The 22,319-nt window shown below is 33.6% G+C and overlaps 1 protein-coding gene across 1 annotated transcript; it reads left to right on the top strand.

Moving 5' to 3' along the window:
* Nucleotides 1-1,184: 1,184 nt before the first annotated feature.
* Nucleotides 1,185-22,001, top strand: LOC140431886 (uncharacterized; the record flags this gene model as incomplete). Its single annotated transcript, XM_072519758.1, has 4 exons — nucleotides 1,185-1,401; nucleotides 1,563-1,696; nucleotides 3,098-3,320; nucleotides 21,929-22,001. Coding segments are annotated over exons 1-4 (647 nt in total), but the record flags the coding sequence as incomplete, so codon positions are not given.
* Nucleotides 22,002-22,319: the final 318 nt, after the last annotated feature.

Raw genomic sequence — 22,319 nt, forward strand, 5'->3', positions numbered from 1 at the left:
CGCGCTATCTCAGAGTGAAACTGACGCCGCGTTGTTAATAAAATAAAAATAAAAACGTTTATTGCCATTCTAATGTTACATTTCAAACTGTTAGTATTTCATTTCTTCTTCTCGACGTCCCGCTCTTGCACCTCCTGATGTTGAAGTTTTTCTTCTCGGATTTCTGGGCTTCTGCTGGTGTTTCCTCTTCTGTAGGTACTTTTTGTGGCATCGTACCTACTTCCCTGGTTGGCTGTTCTTCGGAAACCATCCGGCTAGTGGGCGTGTCTGTACATCCCCTGGATCCTGTTTTTCTCGAGGATGTCTTATTGTGGCCTGGTGGAAGAAGTATCTGGTCCTTTCCTCAGCCACCACCCTCAGTGGTGTGTACTGGAGCCTTTCTTTGATGGTTTCATTGGATATTCTGTCATCCCATGTCGATCCGACTATGATCTTGTAACACGATGTTTCTGTGGCTTCAAGTCTCCTGTTGGTCTCCGCGTTGTACTGCGGAGGCCATATTTACATTTTTCTAGTTGCCTCCCCTCCACTGGTTTCGGCTTGAGGACGCGTGTGTGTTTTGCGGGAAGGGTTTCTGTGGATTTTAATATTGGTATCCATGTTTTGTTGATTTTTAGCCCTTCTTCTATCCGATCAAAATTATTTGGGTGCTTATATATCTCCATCGCTTCCCAATACAACCGTGGGTAGTACTATGATGTTTTATCCAGCATCTGCGTTTCTTCAAACAGTATTCGATGTTCTCCGCTTCCCAAAGTGTGTTCGGCAACGGCAGATTTATCGATATGTCATAAACGACAATGGCTTTTATGTTCGTTTATCCTCGTGTTTGTGTGTCTTTTCGTGGTTCCCATATATACCATTCCACATGAGCATGGTATTCGGTATACTCCGGCCGTTGCTAATGATCATGAAGAGAAAGATCAACAACGAGCGTTCCTTGATGTTTAGTAAATCGAAAGGAAGGTTACTTAGGACACAAAGTGTATCGAAAACCTACACAAATGGACAGATATCTAAACAGGAACTCAAATCATCATCCAGGCCAAAAACAAGGTATTATCAAAACTCTGGCGGAGAGTGCGAGGAGAATTTGTAGACCACTGCATCTACAAAATGAACTTCTTCATATTGAAAAAGCGCTCACCTCTAATGGTTATACCAGAAGACAAATACATAAACCGATGAACAACGTCTCTAGAAGAAAGGACGAAGAAACAGAATGTATAGGCAAAGTGTTCTTGCCCTATATATCAGAGGTAACGGAGAGAATTGGGGGAATACTTGAAAAAGCCAATGTGAAGACCATTTTAAAGCCTACTAAGAAAATCAAGGACTGTTTAAGATCGGTGAAGGAGGAACGCGACCGGAGTACACCGAATTCCATGCACATGTGGAATGGTAGGTATATGTGGGAACCACGAAAAGACACACAAACACAAGGATACACAAATATTCGAAATAAATTAACATACATATTAATTTTATTATTAAATTTTTGTTTATTATTTAGGATTATATTGAATAGAAATTATTTTTCATTGGCATTTGTGTTGTTTCAGCCCTTCCTACTGAGAATCCAGTAATCACAGGGGTGGAGCAGGAATATCAAATAGGAGATGAAATTAATCTTAACTGTACGTCAGGAAGAAGTCATCCAGCTTCCATATTACATTGGTATATCAACGAACAGCAGGTAATAGCTAATATTTTTAAATAATAGAAAATAAAATTGTGTAGAAATTATATTAGTGTTTAAGGTGGCAAAAATAAAAATTGTGTCAAAGGAATTTTTTTTTACATTCGGACGTAGATTATTGGTACATGTAACACTAAAAAATGATTATCTATTGGACTTCTTTTATTTATAGTCCAGTCCAGTCGTAAGAGATTAGATTTTTAAAGACGAGACGAATAGACAGAATTTTACTGAAAATGTCAATTGTATGAACCCAAAAAAGATACAAAAAAGTTCTTTACCAAGTATGTGTAAGCTGTAGACAAACATATTTTAATTGAGAAATATAGCTGAGATAATTTAATAGCAGTTTTTGTGTAAAAGGAACCGTTTTCTCAGAAACAATGCTTAAAGCTACCGCCTATTTTGAAAGTTATTAAACTTTGCCGAATTTTTGGCATTTTTTACGATTTTCATGAGCTCAATAAAATTTGCCACTTCCATTGACCAGTCGGTGTGTGTGGAATTGCCATTATTACAGCTAAATGCTAAATGCTTCGTTTGATAAAGACCGCGTTGGGTAGCAAATCAAACTGGAAATAAGATAAGGTTGTAAACTCGTAAAAAATTGTGACTTCTTATTTTAAACCCTCCTTCCAAATGGTCTATCTTATTGATGTCTCATCTGTCAAAATCTTTGATAGTCTATCAATCTATCTGCCATTAAGATAATACAGGAACAACACTGTCATAGCAGAACAAAACATATTGATACAGTGGGAGCCAGTTACGAAGATCCAGCGCAAATCCTTATTTTCATACCGATTCGATCCGAGAGCCTTACTTACATATTTATCCACGCTGTCAGTAGCGCAGCGGTAACTATTCGGTACCGTTAATTATATAAAAAGCATCTTATTCTAGTAATCTCCACGGAAAAGACGTTTTACCGCTGGAAAAATCGAAAAAATTTATTTATAATTTAAAATATTAAGTTCTTTATAAAAATCGAAATAGGACATACAAATATAGGTTTAGCAGTTAATTATGTTTATATAGCTAAGTCTACATAAACTTTAAATATTTAATATTTTTTATTCTTCTTCTTCTTCTTAGTCGTTAACCTGATGCAGGTATCGTGATATCATGAACCTATTAGCTAAATTTCCCAATGTTCCTCCACGTTTTTCTATCTTCTGCCATTCTAGCACATTCTGACAATGGAGCGCCAAAGGTAGCAACAATATGGTCCATGTATCGTGTGGGAGATCTACCTCTATTTCTTTTGCCTTCTACTTTTCCCTGGATGGTAATATTTTTTATATATAGATTAAAATGTTTCTTAAAAATTTCACTGTCATCACATCTAAATAATGCACATCTTTGTAATTTGTTTAACAGTTATTTGAATTGTTACAGATTTCAAAGCAGGATGCCCTGATACCATATCCAGAAGAATATCATCAACACGGCCTAGTATCATCAGTATTAGGCCTAAAATTTAGGTTAGGTAATCACCATTTCCGTGGTGGATCGATGAGAGTTAAATGTGTAGCTTCGATGACGCCGATGCTTTATCAAACAGACAGGGAGAGTGTGGTTCAAACTCAGACCTTGCCGTTAAGGGAGGCACTTTTGCTAGGTAAGACATCAACACAATTTTAGCAAATCTTTTCTTTCGTGATTTAGGTATTCATAGATTTTTAACAACTTATTTAAACATTAATAAAAGTCGGGAACTTTACCATTTTTATAATCGACGTAGCCCTTAAGTAATAAATTCTGTAAATTTTTGTGTAAAGATTAAGTGCGTATTGGGGGGATCTTATTAGATACAGCTGATGTCTGCCTCTTAGTGTCGACTTTTATTCATTTTCCTGGCTATTGTTTGTATATCTATGGTCATTTGTGGGAGATCGATTTCTTACAGACCTATCTATACTAGAATTTTTAGTAGGACTATGTGAAGGTTCTAAATATCGATTTAGGCATTCGCGGATGACCTCGCTGTACTGGTAGTGGCCCAGCATGAGCCAGATTTTGAATTCGAAACGCAGACGGCATCGTAAAGAAATGTATGACGCAGCACTGACTGAAACTTGCGGCAGAGAAAACCGAAGCCATTATTCTGAAGGGGAAAAGAACAGGCAAAGTGTGGAACTAAAATTTTGGGGGGCATGTTTAACACCCAAGAAATGCGTAAAGTATCTAGGAGTGACGTTGCACCAAAATGAAAAATGGGAAAGCACGTGCGGGAGGTGGTCCGGAAAGCTGAGAATAGTGCGGCTACGTTGGAGAGGCTGATGCCCAACATTGGGGGACCCAAATACGAAAGTAGGAGTGCCTTACACGGTGTTGTGTAGTCGACCGTCCTCTACTCGGTACAAGTCTGGAGCAGGGCGGTAGAGAGAACGACCTATAGGAGGCTTATGATACTTCTGTTGCGAGTGGCATGCGCCTACAGAATTGTGTCTTCGGGAGCCTTGTGGACCATTACTGGATGTGTTCAGTTACATTTTTTGGTGGTGGAAAGAAAAGAGCTCTATAATGGAAGAGACTCAACCTTACTATGACCGAGAAAAGAGAGGAAACGAAAAGGTCAATTGAAACCTTGAAAATGATCTCGAACATAAGGGATTGGGTCGACTGTGGCCACAAGTAACAGCTGGACCAATGCCCAAGGTAAGAGGAAAATATGCGGGTAAGTTAAGTTAAGTAAGTAAGTTAAAAAAGGTAGAAAAGTGAGTCAGACTGTGTGGAAGGCAGAAATACCCGTCTGGGATTGATGCCGTACTAGGATCGATGAGGGTCTTTCACGCGCTAACTAAAACTAGACAGAGAGCCTTCTTGCTGATGGTCTGTGGATGAATAAAAGTAGTGCTTCGGAAGTGATGCCAGCATTACAGCGTGCATTCCGGATCGCTGAATGACATAGTATACTGAGCGACGAAAAGGCATTTTAAAGTACCTTGGGAACTACCGCCAGGAGTACGAAGAACAAATCCTGCAACTGACGTTCAGTCAGGCGGCCTCCTGGACTGAGATGTCTTTTGAAGATTCCAGACCCCCCTCTATAAAGACGAAAAAAAAAAAGATGTCGATTTAGGCGATTATGACCTTCTGACCTTATTCTTTGATTCTTCCTTGGGATCGGTGAAATTGTTTTGCAAATGTTTCATTTTTCCTCAATTAAAACATCTATTTTCATTTCGAGTTTTTTGTTGAAAATTTTGCAGTATGCCTAAAATTTCGGATAAAATGGTAGTGGCTTTTTCGTCTTCTTGAAATCTTATTACTTTTAATTTTGGGCAAGACCTGGCATGGTGTCAAGTCGGCCAAAACCTACGAAAGGTTGTAAAGCCAAGGAGTTGGTAAGTGATAGATTTTATTTTGAGCTTTTTTAAAAATTATATGCTTTTTAAGCACTTCTTTTAAACCTTTCTTTTGGACTCTAATAATCCTTACATTTACAGTATTAAATATAGTATTATAACTAGGCCGCGGATTATATGCAAGTAACATATTTTTACATGTATATACATATTTAAATTTTTTTGAAAAAAATGCATATGTAAGTAGTAAATACATTTATTTACATATTTTCGTCACTTTACTCTGCAATGGAAAACCCTAAAACTATTAAGATGTAATTATGCAGGGCCTGTCTGTTTATTTCTATAGCCGATTCACAATTTGTTGATAGCTCACTACAAGTTTAACCCTAATTAGAAAACTGAAATACAGAGAGGATAGGTAATACGATATAATAGTAAAAACCAACCTAAAACTGACGGTTTAAGACGTTTTCGACTAACCCACCTTATATCTGAAGGAATACAATACCTTGTAATCCTATTACGGGGGTATTTTGAATGGTTAGAGATGAACGACCAGTGCCGTAGAGTATATGATTGAAACATTTATTTGAACTAAAGTAATATATTTTTTAAATTGTACTTATGTAAATTGTATTTTTTAATAAAACTTCTTTATTTTATTCAAAAATAAAAAGTTTTTTGCCATTTGTAAAATATACATTTATTTAATTAAGGAAAAAGGCGCTAAATGTCGCCTGGCATAATTTCCAATGTGTTTTAAATGTATCCATTATTTTCGAATCCGGAGAAAACTAATAAATATTTTTGAAAAATTTAAACGCAGAATGAAAGATTACATTATTACTCAGGGCAGAAAGTCCCTGAAAACTTCTACAATGTTTATTTTAATATGTTATGTAACAGGGGTGAAAATAAAAGAGAAAATATAGTATAATTTTTAATTGAAAATATTGCATGCAAAAGAAACTTTTTATTTATTCTAATAAATGTTTCATTCTGCCCTTAAATTTTTCAAAAATGCTGTTTAGTTTTCTCAGGATTTGAAAAAAAAATGGATACATTTAAAACACATTGAACATTTTGACAGGCGACATTTTGCGCCTTTCCCCTTTAATACCTTACGATTACAACTATTATTACTTACCTTATATAATTACGATTAGAAAACTATTCAAATTCAAAATAAATAGGATCAACTTCGGAATCCGAGTCATCTTGAGGGTTAATAATTAGCGGTTGTGTCTCTACGGTCGCATCAATTATGTTATCAAGATCCCACATTTTTTGTTCTTCTTCTATTACATGCCTTACTGCATCTTTCCAGTTTTGTTCTGTAATATGTTGTAAAGACTCGTATAACAATTCACGTACAGCTTGTATTTTATATAACGTATTTTTTCTAGCCACATAACTTTTCATTTGTGCCCAAATGAGTTCAATTAGATTTATTTCGCAGTGGTAGGGTGGAAGTCTAAGGACTGTAATGTTTTGCCTTTCCGCCATTTTGTCAACTACGTATTCCTTGAACTTAGATTTGTGTTGCCGGGCAATTTTTAGAAGTTCTGCTTTTACCATTCCATCTTCGTAAGGCAGATACTTATTCCGCAGCCAGTTAAGAATATCCTGTTTCTTCCACGCAGTCGTTGTAAGTCTTTGTACTAGTCGTGAATGATAAGGTGCATTATCTAATACTATAATTGAATTTGGTGGTATGTGTTCAATCATCTGCTCAAAATACTCTTCGAAAACATCAGCTGTCATCTCCTCGTGATAGTTTTTTGTGCTTTTGGAGTGAAATTCCAACAAACCATGCTTAACAAATCCTTTTTCACTGCCGATGTGAGAAATTATTAATCTACTGCCTTTACCAGAAGGTGGAGAGATACCAGTAGACCAACCTTCCATAAAGGCTTGCCTGGAACTTAATATATTTTTATCTGACCAAATTTTTTAGTATGACCTAAGTTTACCCACGTTTCATCCTGGTAGAAGATGGGCCTTCCTTCAGCCCGGAATTTTCGTATGGATCTTAGATAATTTCTCCTCCAACATATTATCTCCTCCCGGTCAATCAAAAGTGATTTTCGGTCTGATTTCTCCCACCGGAAATTTAATTCTTTTAAAACTTGCCACAATTTAGTTCGTCCGATATGAGGCAAATCCGGGTCGTCCCTAACTTCTTGTAAAATTTTGTTTAGGTTTGGTATTTCTTTTTTGAAAAAAAATCCATGAATTTTCCTTCGAATACCATTTTTGGCAAATTCATCAATTTCAATAGGCTTTTTCCCTCTCTTTAAGTGTTCGTTTGTGTTTGGGTTAGCTATACCGTGATTTTTTCTTTCTGATAAGAACCTATATATAGTTGACTCTCCTACGCCAGTCATGTTGGCACAACTTTCGACTATGTTGCGAACAGTGTTTGTGGGATTCTGAAAATCCAGAGCATCGTGAACATTCAGGACAATAGTCTTCTCTCTTGGTGAATAGACAGACTTACTGACTGTACGCAACAGTACCGGTGTAAAACTTGATGATGTTGATGATGAAGCCATCACAAACAATCCAACAAAACGAGCACGAGCGAAAGGTACGTAATTGTTCGTAGGTATATGGAATAAAAAATCACTCACGCACTGCATTAAATTCGCAAAAGAAATATTCGAGACGTTAATTACTGCCGTAGACGCGGACACACCGACGAGCCGTAAATTACATGCGATCAAAAACGTACTAAACAAAAAAATTGTTTTCGTTCGTAATAACTTCACCCTTTTAAGTTAAGTTTCGAATATAAACTACGCGCTATCTCAGAGTCGTGGCCAAGCATACCCATTATATTATTAAAAATCTGGGGAATTCCATCCTAATTATCTTGCAATGAATAGTACCTTCGGATATGAATTCAGGTTTTCTGGTAAAGTGATTAAACGCGAAGATTAGTATTGAAATATCCAAAGAGATAAGGTATTCTTATTTACAAAATTGTTAATGGTTAAATTCTTATTTTTATTAATATAATATAATTACATAACATTAGCCGTGAAAGTTTTAATTGTTTTTTTGCTAAATATATTAGTATTAAAATATTATTAATATTTTATATATATAACAGTATTAAAAAATATTATATTATTATTTAATGAATAACACCATCAGGAACGCCTATGGTTTACGACCGTTTTATGAGTTTGAGGTACATTTCGTGCTCTCAATAATTTATGAACGGAGAGTAGGTACTATATACATGATCTCTTAACAATTCTTAATCTCCGCAAATTGAGTTGACCGACTTAAATATGGGGCCTGACATCAACGAGAATAATCATAAAATGAACTATTATTTATTTTTTTTTATAATTTTAATAGACTGACAGCTCCGGAACGAATCGTGGCCGATGACAAACGCTGTCGTCGATCGCACACCCACCTAAACTTCAAGCAGACAGTATTGCTTTCATGGACTTCAGTTCTTTTTTATAATTATTGCTTTAATTTATTTATACCGGTATCTGGCAACACCAAAAATAGATGTCGCAAAATTATTTTATTGTGTATATAATCGTATATAACTCTCAAAAACACACTGTGGTACAAAAAAACCGGAAGGAGATAGGGGAAAGTGGTTTTTGAATCCGTTGCCTACAAGCAACATTGCCAGTCAAGAAACACTATTTGATACTGATAACTTCACTAATAAAGATCTCAAAATTTTGTTAATCATAAATAAAAAACTGTTTAACTAAAGGACATTTTATTGATTTAATAAAAAAATTAAAAGTACCTAAGACTAAAAAATTATAAATATAGGCCTAATTCTAACGCTGGAATGATAAAAAGCAATTTTTGTTCGATGTAAAACAAAGCCGCATGTTACATTTTTTACACTGCACAGTTGTATAGCCAGTTTTACAAAATCTACATCTCCTTTAGCGGTATAAAGTGGTCAGTGACCTAACGCATCTGTTCTGGTAGCATCATCAGGTCTTACAACAAGAGGGTGGCGAATAATGTTATCTGTATTTTCTATACTTGATGGACGGCCTCGCTTTACTTTGTTCTTTCCAGTGTTGGACCAAAGACCTAGCTAGTTCCATCTAAACTTCTTGAGAGGCATAAAATTTATATTATTGGCTTTACTGTCATTTTGATATAATATCCAAGCATTTATAATACAGACATCTAAGAGCCAGGTAACTATTGGAAAGTACCATCTTTTACTACGACTCGGACTTCTGTAAAGACCCAATAAAGAGTTAGCTTTATCCACTCCACCCATGTGTTTATTGTATTGAGTGATTAGATTTGGGCATGGCACGTTTATTTTTCTTTTATGTTCTTTAGAATACCTTTGTACATGATTGACTGGCTCAATCCCACAACCAGTGCTAGCAAGAAGTACACATTTGTTATCTGCCCATTTGACAACTATAATATTCTTTTGTTCATCGGATTTATAAACATAGGAACCCCTGCCACGTTTTAGCAAAACCTTATCAGTATCCAAGTTGCAACCTGCTATTCTATTTGAGCGAATAGTGCCCAAGCTAAGGATAGTATACTTTTCCTTCAAGTAATCAAATAGTCTCCAAACTGGAAAACTGACAGTGGATAGTAAAAAATTACTAAACTGACAATGTTGCTTCAGAGCCACATAATGTTTGTTCAACAAAATAATATCATTACTTACCGTATACAGCAAAAAATAGCAGATAATTACACTAAAACAACCTTTGTTTATATACCAAATAAAAATTCAACCTCATAGTACTCCTAACAAACGGTTGATAATAAAAATTATGACACACCCACTTACACGTAGGTCTCTACTGGTATCCTCTCTAGTAAAATTATTTTTTTCAAATATCTCTATTGAATGTTAGATGTCGCCACCAGTTTTATATAACTAACACGACTTGTTGCTTACAATTATCATTGTCACATAACAGCTATATAAAGTAGAAATTGATTTAAGAGCTTATAACGACGATGTTGCCTGAGAGCATCAAAACCAGATACCGGGTTATTACATATTTTGGACGAATGTTTACATATATTATAAAAAAATTTTACATGTACATACATATTTCATACATAAACATAATCCTCCCTTTAATTATAACAATATACCAGAGTTAATTACATAGAGAAATTATAATATCTTGTAAAATGAAGGTATGGTCGATATCATCCAGGTATACCTGACCCTAATATAATTATACAAAATCAATTATCTCGTTTCTGTTTACAAATTACCAACTTGTTTATCCTTGTTAACTTACGTTAATAACTTCACTCAATATACTAAACGGTTTTCTCTCTAAATCGGTTTGCGAAACCAGATTATGAGCTTATTGATTTAAAATAAGTATTTAAAATGTTAAAGGGTAAAATATAAAATATTTTTGAAAAATTGGCCTTACCTATAGATACAAGAAAATTCATTTGAACGCGCTATCTCAGAGTTTTGCTTTGTATTATACGTTCAAAAAGTATATAGGTACAGAAATAAAACGTCTAAGTGTTTAAGGTATTTGCAAATATTGCTGCGAGTGAAAGAAAATTAAGGCATAATATTAGTTTTGTAAAGACAATGTAGTAACTTTGGATGAAGAAACATAAAACAAATTTACTGTTAAAAAAGGTTTAAAATAATAATCCTTTAAAAATAATATTTTCATTGTATTAATAGAAGTGAAAAATGTATAAAACGATGCTTTGATAGCCTACGTCGAATACTGCTAAGGCTCTACTGCAGACGACCGTAAAACCAAGATTGGAAATAGCAAAAATGCGAATATTCCGCAGAATAGTAGTTGCAATGAAAAGTTTCACTTTGCTGAGTCTGAAACTAAACTAGTACCACTAGACATAGACATCAACTAACTTATGGATCTAGAAAAAGATGACGTGTGGTAAAAGACATCAGGACAAAGTGAAATGAGTAGTAAACTCATTGGAGCCATATACATCACCAAGTGCGGACGGCTATTTCCAATATAATATTATCTAATGTATGGTATTGATCAACGGCGGGCGAACTTTCGACACCAAATTGTCTTTGTACCTGGGCTAATCGAAGGGTCAAATTTTATTATAGGAAATTTCGACACCGCGGCGTAAAGCAGGTAGGTAGGTAATTAGCGGCGATGGACATTTGCACCCAAGCAGGACAAGCGGGTTTTCCCAATATTTATTGTCACGGCGGGGGGCGTGGCACTTGTGTACTTGTGACTAAATTATTTCAGTTGTAATTTATTTCTTGTTTGACGTTGACTTGTGCACGTATACGGATATTTAAAAAATGAGTTTGATAAAAAGTTCCCGTGGTCGAGATTTATTAGTGGTGGAGCATCATTCGTTCTCGAAACAGAAAGTGTTAAAAAGCGGCGAGATATTTTGGCGCTGCATCCAAAGAAACACTAAGTGTTCCGAAAAAGTGTTTACAATAGGCTGTAAGGACCTCACCATCACAAGAAGTGATTTGGTACATAATCATGAAGCCGATCCAAAAAAGCTTGAAGTAAAGATGGTAACCAATGCATGTAAAAGAAAAGCCCAAGAGGACATATCGGAAAAGCCTGCCAAAATTACAAGAACTGCTGTTGCTGAGTGTGATGCCAATTTGCTGACGGTTCCTGACATAGCTAGCATAAGAAAGAACATTTACAACTGTCGTCGTAAACTGTTACCAGGTCCGTTACCAAGAAGCATATCAGAAGTCCATAACGCGGTTAGTAATTATTCTTCTAAAACCTGTCGCAATGAAAGTTTTTTGTTTTTAAATCATCCTGAATTAAATGTAATTGTATTTTCATGCGAGACAAATATTCGTTTGTTGTGTAAATTAAAAACTTTGTATATTTTTCTACAATTTTTCTACAATTATTTACTATACATGGCTTGGAAAATGGACATTATGTTCCTTTAGCATACTGTTTGTTAAAGGACAAATTATCAATGACATACAAAAATTTATTTTCTTTATTAAGGTCTAAGATTTTTGAAACATTTCAATTATCATTAGAGCCAACTGAAATATTTGTGGACTTTGAAAAAGCAGTTCACTGTGCTTTATTGTATATGTAGCCCAATGCAAAAATTAGTGGATGCCGTTTTCACTTACACCAAAACTGGTTTAAAAAAATTCAATCTTTGGGTTTGGTACAAGAATATAAGGATACAAATTCAGAAATTGGAAAATAGTTAAGGCATACGTTTGGTTTAACTTATTTAAATCCAGCAGAAGTTGAAGAATGCTTTCTTTATGATTTAATGTCATATAAACCTATAAACGCAACACTTGATATATATGCAGATTATTTACAGGAAAATTACATTTTCGATAGCGCTCTATTTCCACCACACATATGGTCTAATCATAATCCGTCTATTGCGAGGACCACAAATGCCTGTGAATCCTTTCATTCGAGATTTAATTCTTCTTTTTATTCAACACATCCTTCTATTTTTATTTTTATTGAAAAGTTAAAAGAATTTCAAGTAGACACTTATGTCAAAATAAATAGTTTACATATACCAGCAAAAATCAAAGATACTACTGTTAAGGCTAAATTGGCATTTTTGGAGAAAATGATGGATAAACTACGATCCCAACAAGTACGTAGGTTAGATTTTATAAAAGCTGTATCTTATCATTCCTATAATAGCAAATAAATCATTGTATACAAGTATATTAACGGTAAAATGTACAAAAATTAGGTACTAGTTGTATTATATTTACATATTATTACAGTTATAAAGAAATAAAATGCACATTACTTTTATTAAAATAAATAAATTAATTAATTATGGTATTTTATTTATGTCGCAGCTATATTTATTTGGTGTCGAATATACCTGTAAGATAAAAACGGGAATTGGGGCTGGTGTCGAAAATTGCCATTAAATTTTAGTCGCTACCTGCTTAGTGTCGAAATTTCCTACGCCCTTGATCAATATGCAGCCCTCTCACATATTTTAGCGATTTATAAATATATTTATCCTAATATTATTAAACAATACATTCTAAATAAATATTTGTTATAAAATGGTACATTTTCATATATCAATTGTGGATATTTGCGTGGGTATCCACTTCTATATTTTATTTTGCGATATTCTCAGATTCGCTTTGTATTATATTCACCTGCATTCAATTTAAACATTTAAAACTAAAAAGGAAAATTTAATTATGGCAGTATTATTTCATTCATATAAAATAACGTTTGAGTAGCTCCATTTCAATTTATACTCTGACCCAAATATTTCGACGATTGTGTTTGTACGATTTTGCCACAAAATTTATTTTAACCTGACACATTTCAAATACCAGTGGCTAATTCTGATTTTATTTCTACTCTCTAGGATTATATTTAGTAATTCACAAGTTCGATATTAACTTTGGCATTTATATCGAACTATATAATTGATATTACGGATAGAGATAAAATATTTGAGAGAAGAAATTATTTTGTATTCGAATATAATAGGTATTACGTAAACAAATAGGTAACAGCCAAACATATCTTGGAAAGTTTTCACGTTTTCATATGAGAAAAAGCAATAGCAATATTAAATCAGATAGCCAAAATAACCAACTTTACTGTGTATTCTACAGCCACTATAGTGTATTTTTATGTATGAGAGAGTAATAAAACAATAAATTATGTATGCAAATCCCTAAACTGTTGATACGGGTGACTCAATGAAAAACAGATATTTGTCAACAAGTTTACAGAAGTATATAGGAAAACAATTTTAAATTGAGTATGACCACCAGGTATAAAGGTTGGAGCAGAATAGAATACAATAGTTGTGAGGGTTACTAATCCCTAAATAAGGTTGCCAGTGTCGGAGTGATGGAGGTTAACAGGTACTAATGAATTTGCAAGAAATGTAAGATGTTTATTTTATTGGTTATCTATAACCAATAAAAGTTTAATAAGTACCTACCTATTTGCAAAATAAAGTTTAATTCTTTAGATAAAATAAAACGTTTTATTTTATCTATTTGCAAAATAAAGTTTAATTCTTTAGATAAAATAAAACATTTTATTTTATCTGAAATGAGTGCATTCCACGAAGTAAGGGTTTCAACAATCAAACATTTAATTCTTTAATTCCAGGAATCTACGACAGTAATTGACTAGATAATTACCTTCTAAACTTATTCCACAGAAAATGTGATAGTGGGTTTTTCCATTTTGTATATAGGAAGGTCCAAGTGGCGTATTCAAAATTCTTAACCGTTCACTAAAAGTAGGTACTTCAGTTGCAAGGTGCAGTTTATTGTGTATACTAGTGTTATGGAAAATTTGGAAGTGCCGTGTAAACGCCGAAAAATTGGTCCTCTAACAGTTAATGAAAAAACAATAATATTTAATTGTTGTAAATCATTTACAGACAAACGTTTATGCGAAAGTGTTGATGAGACCGTTGAGTTAGTTAGCAGTACACTTGGTGTTGGGAAATTTACGATTTATAGAGTTATTAAAGAAGAGAAATGTGGTAGTTTTCAAATGCCACGTAATGCTCCAGGGAAACCAATATTTCAAATAGAATATCATTTTAAAGAAGGACTTCGACGGAAAGTGCATGAATTCTTCTTTAGACAAGAATTTCCAACATTGGATAAAGTTATTGTCTCAGTTCGAGATGATAAGGATTACCCAGAAATGAGTCGAAGTACGTTATGGAAACTTTTAAAAGAAATAGCCTTCCGCTGGAAAAAGAATCCCAGAAAGTCTATTTTATTAGAAAGATGCGATATTGTCATATGGAGAAGACATTTTCTAAGAACCATAAAGGAAATGAGAAACCAAAAAAGAAAAATATTTTATCTTGATGAAACATGGATCAACGAGGGTCATACACCAAATAAATTTTGGCAGGATGAAACTGTTACAAGTCAAAGGCACGCTTTTGTAAATAACTTATCTACTGGTTTAAACCCACCATCAGGAAAGGGACGCAGGCTGATAATAGTACACATTGGCAGTTCAGACGGTTTTATTGAAGATGGTTTATTAACTTTTGAATCAACTCGTACCAGTGACTACCATGAAGACATGAACGCTGATGTCTTTCAAGAATGGTTCGAACAGATGATAGATCTTCTTCCTAAGAACTGTGTAATAGTAATGGATAATGCAAGTTATCACTCCAGACTTATAGAAGGACTGCCCACAACCAAGTGGTTAAAAAAAGACTTGCAGAATTGGCTGAGTTCAAAAAATATTACGTACCATCCCGGATCTATAAGAAAGGAACTTTATTCGTTGTGTGCCCTTCATAAAGAAAAATTTAAAAAATACGAAATTGATGAAATTGCCAAAAATCGTGGAATGACAGTACTTAGATCCCCACCATATCATTGTGAATTAAACCCGATTGAACTGGTATGGGCACAGATAAAGAGTAAAGTTTCAAGAAAAAATACCACTTTTAAAATTCATGATGTTAAACAGTTGTTTTTGGAGGCCGTAAATAATGTAAAACCTGAAAACTGGGAAAAGGCAGTAAATCACACTATTAAAAAGAGAAAAAAATGTGGAAGCTGGACAATATTACTGATAAAATGATCGAGCCAGTTATTATAAATCTTGGTTCTGAAAGTTCATCTTCTGAATCTGATTTGGATTTGTAACAAGTAGCTGTAAGTTTTATATTAATATTTTTATTCATCTATTTAACATATCTTAGATGGTTTTAAAAACTCTTTTTCTCTTTTGTAATTTTTAAAAATTAAAAAAAATGTGAATTTTTTAAAACCCTTTTTAATGTAGGTCAGTCATTTCTAATATAGTGTGTGATAAAAGAGGTCACTTTTGTTTACATACACATAACACTTTATAACACTGAAATAATTCATTTATTTTTTACAATTATTCAAAGTAATTTTTCAATTAATCTTGAGCACGCCCATGGAGTGGTCGGAGCTACCAGTTAAAATTATGCTAATTACTCTCTCGTTCATAAAAATAAACTATAAGACATTGCTAAAAAAACTCGACAGTCTTCACAATCTCTCTTTACGTATAATATCTGAAGCCTTTTGCATAACATCAATCGAAAGTATTTATTGTGAAGTTAGTAAATTGTCTCTAGAAACAAAATAAGCCAAGAACGGTCAAACCCTTTAAGCAAGGATTAGAAGCTAGTTATCAATTAAACTACATGTTCCCAGAATATTGTTCTGAAGCTATTTTCTTGTGGCATGTTAAAGTAATTACTATGTAAATGGGAATAAGCCACAATTAAAAGTTAAAGTACTTTTATTGACGTTTCAATTTCCACTTCGGAAATCGTTCTCAAAATACAAACATTAGTAAATTAACACGTTCACGACGGCATTAAATTTGTCAGTAACATTTACTGACGTTACCAGATCCCCGTATCTGGTAACACTGTCTACTGTTCGGACAATACCAGACCTACGGGTTTGGTAAACATATCTATAAATAAACGGTTTCTGTGACTTTGTATTTGAAATTACCTTGAATCTAACACTGCCATCTCATAGTAAACATTCTAATCCATTTCTGGCAGACATAGCACCAGATTCCGATGTCCGGTAAAGTATTTACGGTATATAAAAAAATATACTGATACTGATGTGGCAATTTGAAATATTTTACTTTTAAACAATAAATAAAATGATCAATTTTTATTTGACGTAATATTAAAGTGTACAAAAATATATAATAATTAAAATAGTAATTAATAATTAGATATGTCTATCATTAAAACAAGTTAAGCAGAAAGCCGGTTTATTTTCGCAATTTTCACAAAAAGTGAACTTTGGTCACCTTTTTGTCAGCTCCTTACTTTTCATAGTCTGTCTCAACTTCTTGTAACAATCAACACAATTTCGTCTACGTTTTCTACCAGGACCTTCTTCTCGTTGCATACAATGTTTTCGTTTTGATAAGTTGGTTTCAGAAATACACCCATTTTGATTTGAAAGTTGTAATGCTAACTGTTAACGAAATGTTAGCATTGGTATCTTTTTTTCAATGTTTGTTTTATTATAGATAATCCAGCTGTTGATTATTGTAGCACCAAAGAAGAATAATAAGCTGTCATTTGGTCACTGTAATCTACACCTTTTTTAGCTTTGTTGTAGTCTTGGATAACTTGCGATTTAAAAATATATTCCACTGGTTTCTCCCTTGGTTTTAATCTCTTTTTCTTGCCCATATTGCAGAAGTTTACGGTATGCTCAGGTTAACTGGATAACATTAATACCGATCTCTTGTCTTGCCAACGGATTACCTTTATATTGTCCTTATTTTTGATGCCAATTTTTTCATTTTTCTTTAGTCTCTTTTAAACTATTCCCTTTGGAATACCTTTCCGATTGCTTCTAAGAGTCCCACAATAAAAAGTTTGGCGATCTAATAGATCTTTTGTAAGAGGAATGCCCGAATAAAAGTTATTAGCATATAAAGTTCGTCGGGCATCTAACAAGCTATTCATTAAGGTCAGCACAACTTTATGAGAATGGCTTTTGTTTATCATATTGTTTTCTTTTCCACAATAAACCATTACTTTATAAGTAATACCACTGACGGTACATAGTTTATATAATTTAACGCCATATTTATGGCGTTTGTTTTTTATATATTGCCGCATACTCAAACGACCACGCCATGGTACCATACTTTCGTCTATGACTACATTCCTTCCTGGAGTCATGATTTTAACGAATTTGTCATTAAGTAATTCTAAAACATGTCTTATTTTGTATAATTTATCGTTGCTTTCTAGTATACAGTCGTTATTTTGAAAATGTAGATACCGTAGCATTAATAAAAATCTATCCCTAGTCATAACTGAGGAGATAAACTTATTATTATAAAGGTCATTTTTGGACCAATATAATCGAATATTAGGGACCTTCACGAATCCCATGCAGACCACGATACTAAAGAATTTTTTAATTTCTTCTTTATTATTCGGAACTCACTTACTGTTAGATTTTTGTTTAATACTGTGTACACCAGTTTCTTTTTCTGCATATCTATTGGTTTCTTGAACAATTAATTCCAAAATTTCATCTGTGACAAATAGACAAAAAATATCCAATGGGCTCATATTTTCACATTGAATATTTATTTTAGAATCTGTAGGATATTCATCAAAATCTAATTTATCTGTTTCCTGAATGTCAGTCCATACATCTTCCTCAGCATCGCCTAAAAATAAAGATAATGAGAATCAAATTATAAGATTCGTTTTTCTTCTTACCAATTTCTTTTTCTGATTCATAATTATCAGTTTCTATATCACTGGATACTTCTTCGTTCAAATATATGGGTTCGTTCCCATCAGAATTGTCGCTATCTTTACTAGGAGTGTATTCAGGATCTTCATCAGACAAGTTTTCAAATGGATCACTATCAGATTCACTTTCGGTTTGTATCCAAGCATTTTGGTGCTTATTCAGCACCAACTTAACCATTTTTTCGCCTCTAGATGACATTTTTATGGATTTTAATAAAAAAAACAACACACTTGTACAATGTTTACTATAAATAACCAGATACGGAGTTCCGGTAAATCCCATAGAGTAAAAAATTTCTTTGTGTGATGTTACCAGGTGCTGGCATCTCGTATCTTACAACAGAACTAAAATATAAAGCACATCATGACGATTCCGTAGGTACTTATATCATAATATTTAGTTCATAAATATCCATTTTATCGGCGCTAGCGCAAGGTCCCCAAATTTCAGTGCCGGTTGAACGTAAAGTTCATACCAGACCCATGTACCTGGTAGCGGCGTGAACGTGTTAACTAAAATTAAAATGAAATAAATAATCAATAAGCAAAAGCTTTGTCACAAACTATACGATTGCTTTTGCAGCATGTGAAGCACCGCAAAGGAATACTTTATCGGACTCAACGCTACGAATACTGTGCAATTTTAATTAGTGCTACTGTGCTCTTTGAAAACTTTTGGTTAACTCACAACAAAGGTTTAATTTTCCAACGGTAGTCACAAGTTAATACTTACATTAACTTGTTAATTGTTTGAGTGTAATGTTTGCCTTTTACTACAATGTATTTTATCGGTACGGTGCATATTTACCAAATGCCATTAAGGTTGTTTTATGTTTATCTAGTTTATTATATCAATATTTCACTTCGAGAGACAGAGCAATATATAATAATGTTTATATTATTATTTTTTATGAGTGTCATTATTATTTTTGTCTCTATATTTGCTGCAACTCAAAAAAAGTAAATGTGAAAATAATGAAAGTTTTATTTAAAAATCCTTTGTATAAGGTATGAGATTAAAAACACCCTTTCAGACTATATCACACAACGTTTTCGGACTTAAAAAAGTCCATCATCAGTTTATTACCAGGTGTACATGAATCAAGTCACTAAACTACCAAGATTGATTATATTGTCTCAGATTTCTCACCCCTTGATGTATGTTTTACAATTATTAATGCAGGAATCTCTGACCATGAAACAGTATACACCAAGTTTATCACTCTTAACAAAAAATCTTTGAAAACCCAATGTTTAGGAAGAATTTTTTCCGCTCAGAACTTTCGTAAATTCCAAAATTTGTGCTTGACTTCTGGGTTCCCTCTGTGGACGTGAACTATAATTTCAGTTATTTTTTAGATGAGCTTGTCTGTATTTTTATTTAGGAATACGGAATTTTCGCAAATCAAAAAAATGAATTTCGCATTTACTTTTTTTATAATTACAAGGCCCCATCCTGTTCAATATTGTACTAGATGACGTAAAGAAGGAAACTAGAGAAGAAACATCGAGAATATTTGTTAGACATAGAAACCTGGAAATGATACAGATAGCGGAGTGCGCATTTGCAGATGACCTCGTCGTATTTGGAAGAAACGAGGACGCACTTAAGAGAAACCTCCAGATATGGAGAGATAAACTCGAAAAACGTAACCTGAGAATTAATGAAAGTAAAACCAAGGTCATGGTATGTGGAAAAACAGACCAACATACAAACATTAAAATTAATAACTATACTTTAGAACAAGTCGAAACCTTTAAATACCCTGGGAGTGCAACTAGAGAGTAGGGGTACACAAGAAGCAGAGATAAACAATCGAATAGCAAACGCTTCCCGGATATACCACGCAATTAAGAGCACATTCCTATCGAAAAAAAAGTATTCCAAAAAGCAAAGATAGCTATCTACAACACAGTTTTTGTACCTATCTTAACATTTGGATGTGAAAGCTGGACGCTCACCACCAGACTAAAAAATAAACTGCAAAGTATTTCAATGAAGTATCTAAGAAGAGTACTAGGGGTGACCAGAATGGACAGGATACGGAACGATTAAATAAGAGAACGCCTTAAAGTCCAATCAATAGAGAAGAAAATCGAAGAAGCCCAACTGAGATGGTACGGCCACATGGTAAGGATGGATAAAAAAAGCCAAGTGAAACAAGTGTGGAAAGCGAGAAGAACCTTGAAAAGACCGAGGGGCAGACCCATGAAGACCTGGGACAATGAAATTGCCGCCATCCTAGACAGGAGAGGGGTCACCAAGGAGCAAGCGAAGAAATTGGCAAGCAACAAGAAGAATTGGAGGAAGTTTATATATGAAACCTAAAAAGAGACTTTACAACCAACACCTTAGGGTAGAAGGGTTTTTGATTATATATATAATTACAAAATTTCGCATTTATTTTTAACTACGAGTAAAACAGCAAAAAACATTAATTAAAAGCTAATTATATTTGCTGAATAATCGTTCTGCGTCTACGCTGTTCATTGGACTCCAGATGGTCTGTAATGCTGCTTTAGCAAATGACGGAACACTGCACTGTGTAGTAAGCAAATTATCCTTCACGTTGGGATTTTCGTTCCTTCGTATCGATTGAAGAATTAATCTATGAAAGTGAGTATATCCATCTATGTACTCCAATTGTGTCATTGTTTTAAAAAAAGGAATTTTAGAAAAGCTTTCTGAGAGTACACTCGGGTTCACAGTAAAACTAGCAGCTATACATGGGTTAAATAACTGTCCAATGTGTAAGAAAGCCTCATTTATGTTTTTTAAAGTCATATGGAGAGTTAGTTTATTAAAGGTTTTGTCGTTTGCTTTCATAAGCATTTCCTTTAGTGTAGCGTCAATTTTTTCGTTTTCAGTGAGCAATAGAGATGTTTTTACATCAAAATAACCTTGGCGATGGTGTTCAATTGACGATTTTAAGTCCTCTAATTTGTTCCATAAAACATGGGCGAATGTATTCCAAATTGTCCATTAATTTTATTCATTTTGGACAGAACTCAATGGTGCAGGTCATTTGAATTTCTAGTTTACGTCTGAAAGTTTCATCGGCGTAATTGTTTTTGAGAAATTTAATACTGGAATTTTCATTCTCCCACAAATCCAAAAAAATTGAGTATGTGATTCACTTGGATATATCACAAGATATTCACTTAGATACGACACGAGCAACACTGTCGGCGTGCCACATACGCTACTACAAACCGCAGAGGAGAGGCAATCCAGTGGAACAAATAAATTGGTTATAAAACATCGCGACAATGTATAGAAATTTACACTGGTTAATTGCAAATCAGGTAACCTTAGTAATTGTATTAAAAATCCTATGTTCCGTAAATAAAATTCCAAATGTATATATATATATATATATATATATATATATATATATATATATATATATATATATATATATATTAGAGTTACAATATTATTCATATCAGGTGTCAAATAGTATCGCAATATTCTTATTTCAACTTCCTACTATTATTTATTTGTAACTATTAGCTCGCGCATTTAAATCTATATATTTGACGGCAATTTATCCAATTTTTTAAAAGTAAACTTTTAACTTGCGTACACTAATTCAGTTTTTTAATAATAAATTTCTTTTTGTTACAGTTAAGAGTGTTTCTAGCCGAACGGAATGGAGCGTGGCAGTTCTCCTGTTCACAATAGTTCACATACTGCTAACGTGAGTGAATTAAAGTGTAAATAAGTGGTAAAATTGTTAAAAATGTACTAAACTGTAAAAACTCAGTTGTGCAATTCGATGTCGCCTTGAACTGAACTGCTATTCTTAGTGTCTACTTCGACTGTGATAAAATATCTTAATAAAAACTTTGTTCATCCCCACCCCCATTAACTAAGATTTAATTAGGGATATAGACCATTTTGTAATACCTACTTTATGTTTTCTAAAAACTTTATTAAGGATATTGGAACTGTTTTATTTTAAAGAGCACATTTTTCTACTGCATTTAAATATTTTGCAAACTCTGAGATAGCGCGT

Source organism: Diabrotica undecimpunctata, unplaced genomic scaffold, assembly GCF_040954645.1.
Source record: "Diabrotica undecimpunctata isolate CICGRU unplaced genomic scaffold, icDiaUnde3 ctg00001244.1, whole genome shotgun sequence".
NCBI classification, from domain to species: Eukaryota; Metazoa; Arthropoda; class Insecta; order Coleoptera; family Chrysomelidae; genus Diabrotica; species Diabrotica undecimpunctata.